This window comes from Trachypithecus francoisi, unplaced genomic scaffold (assembly GCF_009764315.1).
Source record: "Trachypithecus francoisi isolate TF-2019V2 unplaced genomic scaffold, Tfra_2.0 Lachesis_group2, whole genome shotgun sequence".
Taxonomy (NCBI): domain Eukaryota; kingdom Metazoa; phylum Chordata; class Mammalia; order Primates; family Cercopithecidae; genus Trachypithecus; species Trachypithecus francoisi.
Window position 1 is genome coordinate 91,372,985 of NW_022681465.1, and position 14,609 is coordinate 91,387,593.

The 14,609-nt window shown below is 36.8% G+C and overlaps 1 protein-coding gene across 8 annotated transcripts in view; it reads right to left on the reverse strand.

Moving 5' to 3' along the window:
- PDE4D (phosphodiesterase 4D) overlaps nt 1-14,609 on the reverse strand; it is a 1,626,844-nt gene that overhangs the window by 1,069,332 nt on the left and 542,903 nt on the right. Inside the window, exon 3 of one of the 8 annotated variants that reach the window (XM_033179637.1) lies at nt 923-995. The exons of the other annotated variants lie outside the window; for them this stretch is intronic. Within the exon in view, the coding sequence (XP_033035528.1) occupies nt 923-934 (12 nt within the window). The 5' untranslated portion in view covers nt 935-995. The remainder of the gene's footprint in view (nt 1-922; nt 996-14,609) is intronic. 8 annotated transcript variants of the gene reach the window in all.

Genomic DNA, 14,609 nt, shown 5'->3' on the forward strand with positions numbered 1-14,609 from the left:
TGAAATTTTTCACAGAAATAGAGAAAATCATCCTAAAATTCATACTGAATAGTCTGAATAGTCAATGCAATCTTAAGGAAGAAGAATGGCTGGGCATGGTGGCTCATGCCTGTAATCCCAGCACTTTGGGAGGCCTAGGTGGGTGGATCACGAGGTCAGGAGTTCAAGACCAGCCTGGCCAAGTTGGTGAAACCCTATCTCTACTAAAAATACAAAAAATTAGCCAAACGTGGTGGCAGGTGCCTGTAATCCCAGCTACTTACTAGGGAGGCTGAGGCAGAGAATTGCTTGAACCTGGGAGGCAGAGGTTGCAGTGAGCCAAGACTGTGCCACTGCACTCCAGCCTGGGGCAACAGAGTGAGACTCTGCCTCAAAAAAAAAAAAAAAAAAGAGAACAAAGTTGGAAGCGTCATACTCCCTGATTCCAAGCTATATTACAAAGCTATAGTAATCAAAACAGTGTGGTACTGGCATCAAAACAGACATACAGAACAATGGAACAGAATAGAGATCCCAGAAATAAACCCTGGGTATATAATCAATTAGTCTTTGACAAGGGCATGAATAATATGCAATGGGGACATGATAGTCTCTTCAATAAATGTTGCTGGGGAAACTGGATGTTCATATGCAAAAGAATGAAACTGTATCCATATTTTATTACATAAAATACAGAAACTCACTTAAAAGAAATTAAAACATTAAACCATAAAACTGGAAGAAAACGGGGGAAAGCTTCTTGACACTGGTCTTGGTGATGATTATTTGAATACGATAACAAAAGTGTAGGCAACAAAATAAAAAATAAATGGGACTACATCAGACTTAAAAGCTTTTGCACAGCAAAGGAAACATTCAACAAAATGAAATATTTTCTATGTATGGATGAAAGAAAATATTTGGAAACCATACATAGTTTTACCTTGGTATCCATGGGGGATTGGTTCAACCTTTCCTACCCTCTGCAGAAACCAAAATCTTCAGATGCTCAAGTCCTGCATATAAAATAGCATAGTATTTGCATATAACCTACATGCATCCTCCTGTATGCTTTAAATCATCTCTAGATTATTTATAATACTAATACTATGTAAATACTATGTAAATAATTATACTATATTACTTTTTAATCTTATTATTTTTATTGTTTTCTTGTTATTTTATTTTTTTCCAAATATTTTTTATTCTCAGATAATTGAATCCCTGGATGCATAACCCACAGATACAAAGGCCTGAGTGTACCTGATATGTTCAAAATACACAAAAAACCCTACAACTCAATAGTAAACACTCCAATAACCCATTTTAAAAATAGGCAAAGGACTTGAATAGACATTTCTCCAAAGATGACATACAAATGACCAAAAGGTATATAAAATGGTGTTCACCATCATTAATCACCAGGGAAATGCACATCAAAACCACAATGAGGTATCTTCTCACACCTGTTAGGATGGTTATAAAAAGTGTTGGTGACGATGTGGAGAATAGGGAACGCTTGTAGCACTGTTGGTGAAAACATAAATTGGTACCTCCAATATGGAAAACAGTATGAAGGTTCATCGAAAAATTAAAAATAGAGATACCATATGATCCAGAACTCTAATGTTTAGGTACATATCCAAAGGAAATGGAAGAAGCATGCTGAAGAGATGTCTACATTGTCATGTTTCTTGCAGCATTATTGACAACAGCCAAGGTATGGAACCAACCTAAGTGTCCATTGACAAATGAATTAATAGAGAAAATGTGGTATATATACAATGGAATATTATTCAACAGTAAAAAGAAAAAAAAATCCTGCCATTTGAGAAAACATGGATAAACCTGGAGAACATTAAGCTAACTGAAATAAACCAGACACAGACAGACAAATGCTGTATGATCTTGCTTATATGTGTAATCTAAAATAGTTGAACTCATAGGTGGTTGCCAGAATCTGGGACATGGCGGAAATGGGGTAATGTTGGACACAGCATACTAACTTTCAGTTGTAAAACAAATATATTATGGGGACTTAATATTGCAGCTTGGTGACTATAGATAATAATACTGTATTGTTTAAGTTTGCTAAGAGAGTAAATATTAAGTATCCTTACCCCCCCACCACACACACACACATACACATATACATACACATACATATACATAGAATAAGGTAACCATTTATAGAGATGGATGCATTGATTAATTTGATTGTGGTAATCATTATACAATGTATACATATATCAAGTCATAACATGTCTACTTCAAATATCTACAACTTTTATTCATTATTTATTACTTAATAAAGCTGGGGGAACAAAATATGCTTATCCTCTCAAAATAATAAAACATTAGTCATTTATCAAGCCTTTAACTATTAATTATAGAAAATTGAAGGGACAGGTTGAACAACACGATAGAGACCCAGTCAGCAAAATTGAACCTATGAGAAACTCTGTAAGATGTATGACCCAGTTTTTTTTTTTTTTTTTTTTTTAAAGGGCACAAGAGAAAGGATAGAAAGAGGAAATTATAGTCTAAAAGAGAATTCAAACACACAATGATTTCGATCTGTTAACCTTACTTGCTACCATTTCATACCAAAAAACAAAATTATTAATAAAATTATTTTTAAATTAGCTAAATTTGATAATAAGAAATTATTAGGAATTTGTTAGGAAAATTTACAAGCATCTTAATGTTTTTGAGGTAATTTTTAAAAGACTATTTTTAGGTACACACTAAAGGACTTACAGATGAAGAAATATTGTGTATTGAATTTGTTTGAAAATAATTGTAGAGGAAGGAAATATGAGCAGGGGTACAGGTGAAACAAGAACTAGTTGTCTATAGAGAATTGTTAAAACTGTGTGATGAGTATTCAAGATGCATTATATTAGGTTGGTGCAAAAGCAATTGTGTTTTTTGTCATTATTTTTAAATGGCAAAAAACACAATTGCTTTCACACTAACCAATACTATTCTCTGTACTTTTGCATATATTTGAAATTTTCAACTATGTATTTGTAAGTACAAAAATGTATAATTATTTTCTCCTTTAACTCACAGAAAGAGAAATAAGGTGCTGTGCAAAGAGGAGGTATCCCTGCAAGCAGAAGAGTCACCAAAATTAAACAGTGCTTGCATCACCATTTTACCTAAGGCTCGCTCTAAAACTAGGGTTAAGCAATATGTCCCCCATGCCCTATGAGAAGGCTGGGAAAACTAATGAAAACAAATTCATAAATTGCTAAGTATTCCTCAGAGATAGACGCTTGTATACTCAAAACATAATAATGATGATAATGATGATACAGGATGTTAAGGTTATGTGGCACCACTCTATAAAAGAAATTTCTCCCATTGTTCTGTGCTGTAAACATGATGATGCATAGATCTAATCCAACCATTAAGTATCCACTAACCTTTTAACAATTAAGTGCTTCTTTTCTTTTTTCCTGAATCTATGCAGAAGAAAATGTTATCCCTTATAAAATAACATTTCACAAAAATCTATTACCATATCCAGCTTCAAATAAATGTAAGTTTCCCAGAATTTAATGAGCTATTGCTTTACATAGTTAGCATACAGCACCTCAGGATTGCATTGTAAATACATTCATTCCTAGAACTCAAATTCAGGGCTTTAGACTTTTTATTTTCCTTCAAATGTATAAAGAAATTTTTCATCTTTCTTGATTTTAAAAATATTAAAATGCTAGACCTTCACAATAAAAGGTGTATAGAATTTTTATAAGCATTTAAAAACTATAGACTTAGCTATGTGTTTCTTTGCCACATGTTGGCCTCTGAACATTATTTTCTAGGTTAGTTATAGTATGATTTTTCAAAACGTCACCTTCAGTTACCACCCCAAGCAATGAAAACTGAAATCAGTTCTCATTGGTTTGATTTGTCATCATGGGTCTCCTTGAAGGATAGAATAGCAAATCATGCCAAACCTCAAGGCAACATGTGTTTTGTAAGTTAAATTACAAATATCAGGGAATAAAAGTATATTTTCATCACACAGGAATGATTAACTGCTGCTTAGATGGCACAAAACGATTGAAAATGGAATAATCACTGTCATCACTATGGATATAAGATATAAGATATAGTTAAATATCAGAAAAATCTTCAACTGTTGGATATTTTCATTTAAAAATCTAGCCAGTAATTTCCTGTCCATACCATAAATAAATAACTGGCAAACTGCTTTCTCAGTTTTGTTATCACACATACCTATTCTATTTTAACTTTACTATGTTTAATAGTTAATGTAAAATACATAATCCCACTCTATGTCACTGTCTGATAGACTTTCAGGGTTAGCAGTGACTTTAAATGTCATCTACTTCAGTATTTCCCTTGTTTCATGACCCTCTGCTTGTATTGTTAATTAATTTTTCCTACAGCACTAGCAAGTAGACCATGATTCTATGTTTGAATATCTCCAATTATGAAATCTACAAATATTTAATGAGCTCCTACTACATGGCAGGCACTGATTTAGGTGCTCTGATATAGCTGTAAACAAAATTGACAAAGATCTCTGCTCTCAAAGAGCATACATTCCAGCTGCTCCTGGAATGGAATTCACCACTCACAACCTGTTTTGCCACATTTATCCAGTTAAGAGTTGCTGAGTACAAACATTATCAGAAACTCTTCTCGGTATTGATGAACAAAAGATGAATAAAACAGCAAGTCTCAAGTCACTATAAGATAGTTATTCTATATAGTTGATGGGAACATGTTTTCTTATCATTAACACCAGTGTTTAACGTTTTGGGGCCACAAAGATTGGGTCTAATTTCTCTGCCCTATTAAAGCCCTCCAGATCTATTTATATCTCTCCCACCCCAACCTTGTTTTACAGGCCATGAATTTCCCAGTCCTTTTTTTATCTCCCCAGTTGTTAGCACCCCAATTGCCATAGGCATCAGACATTTAAAGTAAATGAGTAAAGTGGTCTGAGAGGAGCGCAGACACAGGATCACACACCTTCACAGTAGCAAGAGTAAATCCCAGAAATCTATAGTTAATGAGACATCTACTAATTTTGAAACATCTGCCACAAATTCAAATTTCTGAAAACCTCATACGGTCTACTTAGAACACATCTGAAGGCCATAAGTTTGGAACCACGGCTTTAGATATTCTTCATGTGATACAGTTTTGACTCATCTTTCAATGAGGATTGCAAGTTTTAGGTGTACACTACTTCTCAATGTTCTTAAAGTGAATTGCCCTGGATTGGGGTCATAGTTCTAGGTATGGGAGAAGCAACATAAATTTACAGCCAAGTCATTACCTTTTCTATTCTAAACCCAGTTCTATTCATGAAACCCAAGAATGAATGAATATCTAGGGGGGAATAACGTCATATTATTGATTTATGCTTAGGTAACTACCACCTAAACCTACAGTTGTTATTAAACTAGGTCTCACCTTTGCTCCTATTGCTCCTCAAACAACATTAGTTACTACTTCTCTCTGGTGTTTTAGACTTTCATATTTTCATTTTAGTGTTTTGTCTTATTACATTTACCTCTCCCCTTTAGTTGGTCAAGTAATTTTTGTATGCTGGTTTTGTTAACAGCCGTATTAATGGTTCCTGCCATTTTTGTTTCATTTGTGGATTAGCCCTTTATGCCATTAATACCACCCTCAAAATTAACAATGAAAATGGTGACAGGAAATGTGAAAACCAAATCCTCCAGCCAGTTACCAGAGGTCTCTCTCTAAATATTGATTCATGAATACAGGCATTCAGCTGTGACTCGCCTAACAGTATTGTCAATTGCCTTCCTACATCTTAAGCATAAGTTCATCATGGAAGGTTTTATCAAGTGCTGTTGAAATTCAGATAGACAGTGGGAACAGCACTCCTCGAATACACTGGTCTTACGGAAAAAGTAAGTTATTTAATTATATGCTTTACTATTGGTGACCTAATACAAGCTCCAGGTGATCACCGCTTTCCTTTCGAAAGGCTCACAAGATTTTTTTCTTTAAAAGATGCATTAAGAACTTTTCCCAAGATTAATCAATTTATTCATTCATCCATTCAATAATTATTTATCGAGCGCCTATATTAGGCATCGGAAATACAGTAGTGTGACAATGACAAAAATTCCTGCCTTCATAGAATTTCAGTGTAGGGGAAGAGAAAATAAACAATATAAACAAGTGAGCTATATAGAATGTTAGTGTCATGTGTTTAGGATATTAAAAGTGCTAAAGTACAGAGAATGTGTTAAAATTAAAATCAGATCAAGTTAGAATTTTTTTTTAAAAGTTTATTGAGCATACAAAAGGACAGTTTGCAAACCAGGGACCTCAAATCAATAGTGGTAAAAAGCTCTGTTCACAGCATTTAAAATGCAGCTTATAAAGCGTAATTAAGGAACTACATCTGTCTTCACTGTGGTTGGCTATTATAAACTTATATTCCTTTTAGGACAAGTAAAACTGTTTAAGCTGATTTGTCTGCAGCTGATTGGTTTAATTTTACTGAGTCATTTTGACAAGGATAAAAAGCTCACATTTCACATTTTGTTTATGGTTAGAGCTAGTATTTTGGGGAAAAGGGATAATTTAAATTTTGGCTACATGGCTAACGGCAGTTGGCCTTGGAGTATGTACATTGTGGCCTCTATTTTTTTTAAACAAAAGTCTATAGAATGGGGAATAATTTTAGACAGGGATCCATGAGAAGCCTCTGTGAAAGTAACATTTGCAAAAAGAACTAAAAGAAATACGATTAATATCCTACTCCCTAAGGATATAACTGGGGAGAATTCACTTTCCTCTTCTTCCTGAAAATTAGAATCATTCAATCCCATCTCTAATATACTGTTATGTATTTCCTCAAAGCCTCTGGCAAGTTATTTAACTTTTATATGTCTACTCATCTGTAGAACAGGTATGAAAATAGTGCCCACTGCATGCAGTAATTGTGAAGATTCAATGAGATAAAGCACATAGTTTACAACAGTGCAAACACTTGCAAAGCACAATGTATTCTGAAACATGATTCTCTAATGCAAAGAAGTTCATACAAAATTGATAAATTGGGGGTACATATCAATATACCATGGACACTTTGTGGATTCAGACGTGATTTTCTCCAGCATATTATGTTTTCACAAAGTAAAATCAGTCAAATGCAAATACACAAAAAAGTTTATCACTCCCCAGGGGTGGTATGTGGTACTGCACATGACGTCTCTGTACCCCTGATACTTCCTCTTGCCTCATTTTGGCCACAGGCTTTGTGTTCATAAAGTCTATTGCATGGATCACTCGATTCTTTGTGCATTTTGCTCTTGTCTTATGGTGAAATGCTGTATTTGTTTCAAATATTGTGATGCAGACTGAATATCTTCTACTACATAGGAGAGTTATCTAATGTGCAATTTTGAGATTATCTTTAGTTCTAAATCATTTTTACTTTATTCAATTTTATAGGTAGTAATGATTTTTTAAACCTCTGTAGTAAACACTAGTAAATCATTCAATTATTGGTATTATCTAAAATAAACTAAAACCTCTTAATAACAGTTACATCAACAACAGCAAAAAGTGTGTTCTGGATGGCACCAAGGCCATGCATATGTGAGATGAAAATGAACTGTATCACTTCACAGGAGAAATTTATCTCAACCTGCACTGTTTCTCAAGAGAGGACTGATGCAAACACAGTGCTAATAAAGACAAGATTGTAATTCTGATTCCTTACCAGTCCCTGCTAGCTTCACTGAGGAAAACAGGTCTGCAAACACAAAAAGGCCCCATTAGTTCCAGCAATCACTTCACAAAAGATGTCATTTTTCATAGGGAATTTCAAACAAAAGAACACGGACAGCTCCTCCTAAGGGGTCAGCACTATTGAGAGTGAGAAACGAAGCTCCAGAAAGGGCATGTTCTGCTGATGGGTGGGTCAAAGACCTATGCATAGATTCTTCATTTGAATATCTATGTGGCATGAGAGGAAAAGACAAGGGGCAGGATTTAACCTGTGGCAGTAGTTTGCTGACACCTGTCCTAAACTGTTACTAGATGAGAATAAATAATACTTGGCAAAAACGGAGAAGTCTGTTTAGAAATGACTGTTATTCATGAGCGCTGGGAAAAGGGACACACATTTGCAAAAGTTTTTGTAACAATGTTTACTTCTATGTATTTCTTAATTTTATGCCAAAGAGACCATATTACACACAGTTTTTATTAAGCCCTGTCTTTTCCACTGATACTATATTGACAATAAAGACAGCAGTCTATGCATAGGTCCTTTTCTGCTGTTGTGTCACATAGCAGTTTAGTATTTGTAGCAGAGATGATGTGGCCCACAAAGCTGAAAATATTTACTACCAAGCCATTCACAGTAAAAGTATGCTGACCCTTGCTCTAGGACATAAAAAAGCATCAGAGCAAAATATAGAGACCCTGTTTCCTAATTAATAACTTGGTCATCAAAAATCTTAATTACGGCAGTTCTTAAAAAGTGGTTCTAATTTATAGTTATGTTCTCCTCAGACTCAGGGTCCACAAAGAAACCTGGTACTGGAGAAACAAAGGCTCTCATAGACATTAAAAATTCATTCTACATATTTAGATGCTATAGATCTTCAGGCTACGGACCGTGATTGCCACTAACCGAGACATCACTATGACAGTGGTGCATGAAAGTAGGACTCATATAAACTGGACTACAGGTAGAAATGCTGTGTGCTGACTCACTGCCAAGAATCTCAGAAAAGCTATAAAAATGAACAATACTATATATAAAAAAGTCAGATCTAAAAATTACTCCCTATCAATACCTAAGATACATTCATAATTGAAATCTTTAAAAGAAATTAATTGAACTTCTTAATGGGTCTAATGATAAAGAAAAGAAGCTATCCTCCCCACCAAGAACTGCGTGAATGCATACTTCTTTTTCCTTTTAATGTATTTCTTTTGAATGCTGCTCTAAATTTCTCCTTTTTAATCAAGAAACTCTACTTTTCTTAAACATGACTTTAAATGATTTCATTTTATTCTATTCAGAATTTTCAATGGAAAAACGAAAGTACAATGTTACTTTATAACATAGCATAAGCTTTCAGATTGAAATAATAATCAGCATGAGGAAAGATAAGATGCTCAGAATGATTCAGAAAAAATCCTGATTTCTGCAACTGAGACTTAGAGAGGAGCACTGGCAATTCTGATTTCCCTCTGGGTAGGAACACATACAAGGAAGACAACTGCTATAACCAAAAAAACTGACTGTTCTACAGATGGAACAAAAGATGGTAGAGATAGCATCATTTTTTTGAACTGTGTGAGTACTACAAATGCCATCGACAACTTCATAGCCTGACAGTTTCTGTGTGGGAGTCCCCTTTTTAGGAAAACATCATATTCTCAAGCAGTTAAAGATTAGATCACTGAAATAATTGAAGGAACAACCTGAATCCCATGAAAATTTAAAGGGGTTCTGATGCGTGTCAGGAACTACCAATTTGCTCCCATCCTATTCTAACCAGATGTCTTTTTCCACCTGTGGCTCAAGATCTGCCCACACAGTGTGATCAGGTTTTACTTTTGGCTATAATTATGTTTGGAGCCACTGGCTCCAAATTATCAAATTTTTCTCTTGCCTCTGCACCCCATAGCTATTTGTCTCAACATATTGGGCATATCTAATTCTTGTTTTCCTGGATTTCTTGCCTATGTCCCTGATTTCTGCTCTCTGACTCCCTAAGCTTTTGTATCTGGTTTGGATTCATGAGTGCCCTGACTCTGCTTTTTTGGACCCCATATAATCCTGACTTATTTTCTGGTTCCAAACTTCACCATCACTGTGTATTCTCCTATAACTGTGATCCCTGATCTCAAACTTCCACCTCTCCCAAGGCCAACAGCTTTTGGCCAAGAACTAATGGTCTCCAACACTGACCTTTCTTTTCAACTTTTAACCTTTTTACCTTTAATCACCTTGACCTACGCCTCACTGATTTCTGATTACAACCTGGTCCTGATATGATAAAATCACAGTTAGTCCATTCAATATCTAACTGCCAGTCTGCCAAGTACACCATGAAAACACAGTAGCCATTGTTAAGTACCACTGTGAGTACCTCGTGTGTGTGCATGCATATGCGTGTACAGTTGTCACAAAGATCTAGTAGCATCTGTGTCATGTTTTCTATTTTACAAGCAGCAAATAAGAATCCCAGAAGCACAACAATTTGCCCTAAGTCATACTACTAATAAAAGGTAGAAGAAGATGACAAATTTATTTCTCTACAGCTACCAAACTATTCTCTGTGAGAGTTTGTTATATGGGCAACCCATAATAAATGCTACCTCTTGGCACTCCCACTTCATGTAGTTTTGTGTCTGGCATTGGTGGGTTCTTGGTCTCACTGACTTCAAGAATGAAGCTGCGAACCCACTGGGAGGAACGGACAACTCCTAATGGGAGGAACAAACAACTTCAGACGCGCCGCCTTAAGAACTGTAACACTCACCGCCAAGGTCTGCAGCTTCACTCCTGAAGCCAGAGAGACCATGAATCCACCAGAAGGAAGAAACTCCAAACATGTCCGAACATCAGAAGGAGCAAACTCCGGAGACACCATCTTTAAGAACTGTAACACTCACCGTGAGGGTCCGCGGCTTCATTCTTGAAGTCAGTGAGACCAAGAACCCACCAATTCCAGACACAGTTTCTTCCATGTTGATCCTGGCCTTGCCATATGACTTGCTTTGGCACATTAGAAAAATGATGCAAGCAAATGCTAGATAAGTGCTTGCACATTAGGCAGGCCTGTTCCTTTAAAACACCTTCCCTTGGAGTCAGCCTCCACATAAAAAGTCTGACCAGTCTGCAAGAGACCGAGACCATCCTGGCCAACATGGTGAAATCTCATTTCCGCTAAAAAATATAAAAATTAGCTGGGCGTGGTGGTGGGCACCCGTAGTCCCAGCTACTCGGGAGGCTGAGGCAGGAGAATCGCTTGAACCCAGGAGGTGGAGGTTGCAGTGAGCCGAGATCACACCACTGCACTCCAGCCTGGAGACAGAGCGAGACTCCGTCTTAAAAAAAAAAAGTCTGGCCAGTCTGAATCAGTCATCCTATTAGCAAGCCCAAGATGATTCCACACAGAGGCCATATGGAAAAGCTCAGAGGTGCCAGGTATGTGACTGAACCTTTCTTAGACCATCCAGCCCAGACCAGCTACTGACTAAATGCAGCCAAGTAAGTGACCTACCTAATCAATACCACATGGAGCAGAAGACATATTCAGGAAATCCCTACCCATCAGAAATAAGAAACTGTTATTTTAATCCACAAAGTCCAACTCAGGACTTGCTGGCTTAGAAAATGATATTATTTCTCATTCTCAGCCCCTCCAGATGGCAGAAGGTTTTCAGAGTAAAAAATGGTCTCTGATCAAATCAAGTACTGCTAGTACAATGTGGCCTCAGGGTAAATATCAAGTCAGGAATATGGTAGTAAGATACCTCTTAAAACCCTTGTAAGTTCCACTCTGCTAGGAGATAAGCGTGATTAAACTCTTAAAAATGTTACTGCACAGGATTCTGACTCTCAGTCTAAAGTAGAAAAGTGTCTGTCTTAAAGACACTTGGGGAAATAGCTTTCGCCCAATGGAATGGAATATAATTGGATACATTAGAAAATTACAAAGTTTTAAAAGAAGCTGTACCACCTTGGAAGGAAAGGGAGAGTGACAGGACAAAATGGAAAGAAGATTTTAGGCCTACAAACCTTTAACGAAATAAATAGGCTCAGAAAGTGACTCCGTTTGCAAATGAGGGCCATTTCTTACGGAAAAGGAAGGTTAACTTAGAGGAGAGAGTCAAGAGCCACTGAAAACAATGGAATAGAAATCCACATCCAGGAAACCTTTTCAGGAAACCTAGATTTGAGGTCATTGGTAACATGTTCCCAGCTGGATCTCAGAATTTTTATGAAGCACCGATTCCTATGTGCCTCTCATTTCCCTTCCTTTGAATGGCTGACTTCATTGCTAGAGACACAACAATCCCTGTCTCATCAAAGTATGTTGCAGGGAAGGGAGATTATACAGAAGGTATCATTTTAGGTACAAGTCTCTAGATAAACAGGGAACATCTACTTTATTTTCCTTTCTTTTCTTTTCTTTTTTTTTTTTTTTTTTGAGACAGAGTCTCGCTCTGTCTCCCAGGCTGGAGTGTAGTGGCCCGATCTCGGCTCACTACAACCTCTGCCTTCCAGGTTCAAGTGATTCTCCTGCCTCAGCCTCCCGAGTAGCTGGGTCTAGAGGTGTCCGCCACCACTCCCGGCTAATTTTTGTATTTTTAATAGAGATGGGGTTTCACTATATTGGCCAGGCTTGTCTCGAACTCCTGACTTTGTGATCCGCCTGCCTTGGCCTCCCAAAGTGCTGGGATTACAGGCTTGAGCCACCGCGCCCGGCCGGGAACATCAACTTTAAATATACGTGATTTAGACGATGTGATTTTGGACCTTGAAGCTGGATCCAGCACTGTAATGTGATGAGACTTTCCAAAAAGGGACAAGAAGTGCTGTGGCCAGAGCGAAGTCTGTGATAGCTAGTCTCCAACTATTCCTCTCATCTCTGCCCAAACTATTCCTCTCATCCCTGCCCACACATGCTATTCCTCACACCATGAAGTAGGTTGTAGTTTTCTTCCCCTTAGCTATGAGCTAGACCTGTGACTTTCTTTCACCAATAGAATGCAACAGTAATGATATCCTGGGACTCCTGAGCCCAGGTCTAACAGATCCACTTGCTCTCCCTGGGAAGCCAGCTGCTATGCTATAAAGAAACCCAAGCTTCTTTGGGCTAAATGATGAGATACCACACAGAGAGTATGATGATTAACCTTATATGCCAGCTTGGCTAGTCCATGGTACTTGGATATTTTGTCAAACACATCTATGTTGCTGTGAAACTATTTTTTAGATGAGATTAATCAGTAGATGAGTAAAATAGAGTACCCTCCATAATGTGGATGGGCCTCATTCAAAGAATTTAAGGCCTTAAGAAACAAAAACAACAATAACAACACCTGATGTTCTCAAAGGAAGAAGGAAATCTCCTAGTTGACAGCCTTCGGATTTGAGTTGCAAAATCCACTCCTTGGGTCCTCAGTCTGCTGGACCATCCTGCATGTTTTGGACTCACCAACCTCCATGACCAAATGAACCAATTCTTAAAACAATATCTGTTCTCTCTCTCTCTCTCTCTCTGTGTGTGTGTATGTATGTGTATACATACATATATGTACACGTACACACAGGCATACCTCAAAGATATTGCAGGTGCAGTTTCAGACCACTGCAATAAAGCAAGTATCATAATATAATAACTCATGAGTTTTTTTGTTTCCCAGTGAATATAAAAGTTATGTCAACATTGCACTATCCTGTAGTCTATTAAGTGTGTAATGGCATTGTGTCTAAAAAGTGTACATACCTTAGTTAAAAATACTTTATACTAGAAAATGCTAACAATCACCTGAGTCTTCAGCAACTTGTACTCTTTTTGCTGACAGAGGGTCTTGCCTAAATGGTGGTAGCTGATGACTGATCAGAGTGGCGGTTGTGAAGGTTGGGGTCGCTATGCCAATTTCTTAAAATAATACCACAATGAAGTTTGCCACATTCATTGACTCTTCCTTTAATGAAATATTTCTCTGTAGCATGTGATGCTGTTCGATAACATTTTTCCCAAAGTATATCTTCTTTCAAAATTGAGGTCAATTCCCTCAAACACTGCCACTGCTTTATCAAGTAAGTTTATGTTATATTCTAAAACCTTTCCTGTTATTTCAACAATGTTCGCAGCGTCTTCATCAGATGTAGAATCCATCTCAAGAAATCAATTTCTTGGCTCCCATAAGAAGTAGCTCCTCATCCCTTCAAGTTTTATCATGAATTGCAGCAATTCAGCAACATCTGCAGTTACTTCTTCTACTGAAACCTTGAAACTTTCAAAGTCATCATGAGGGTTAGCATCAACTTCTTCCAAATGCTGGTAAATGTTGGTATCTTGACCTCCTCCTGTGAGTCACAAATGTTCTTAATTGTATCTAGAGTAGTAAATCCTTTCCAGAAGTTTTAAAATTTACTTTGCCCAGATCCTTTACAGAAATCACTATCTATAGCAGCTAAAACTGTATGAAATGTGTTTCTTAAATAGTAAGACTTGAAAATAAAAATGACTCCTAGATCCATGGATTGCAGAATGAATGTTGTTTTCGCAGGCATGAAAGAAACGTTAATCTTCTTGTACACCTTCATCAGAGTTCTCGAGTGATCAGGTGCATTGTCAATGAGCAGCAATATTTTGAAAGAAATATCTTTTTCCTAAGCAGTAGGACTTAATAGTGGGCTTAAAATATTCAGTATATCATGCTGCAGACAGAAATACTGTCATCCAGGCTTTGTTGTTCCATTTATAGAGCACAAAGAGAGTAGATTTAGCATAATTACTTTAATTTAATTTAATTTAAGTTGTGGGATACACATACAGGACATGCAGGTTTGTCACATAGATAAATGTGTGTCATGGTGGTTTGTTGCACCTATCAAC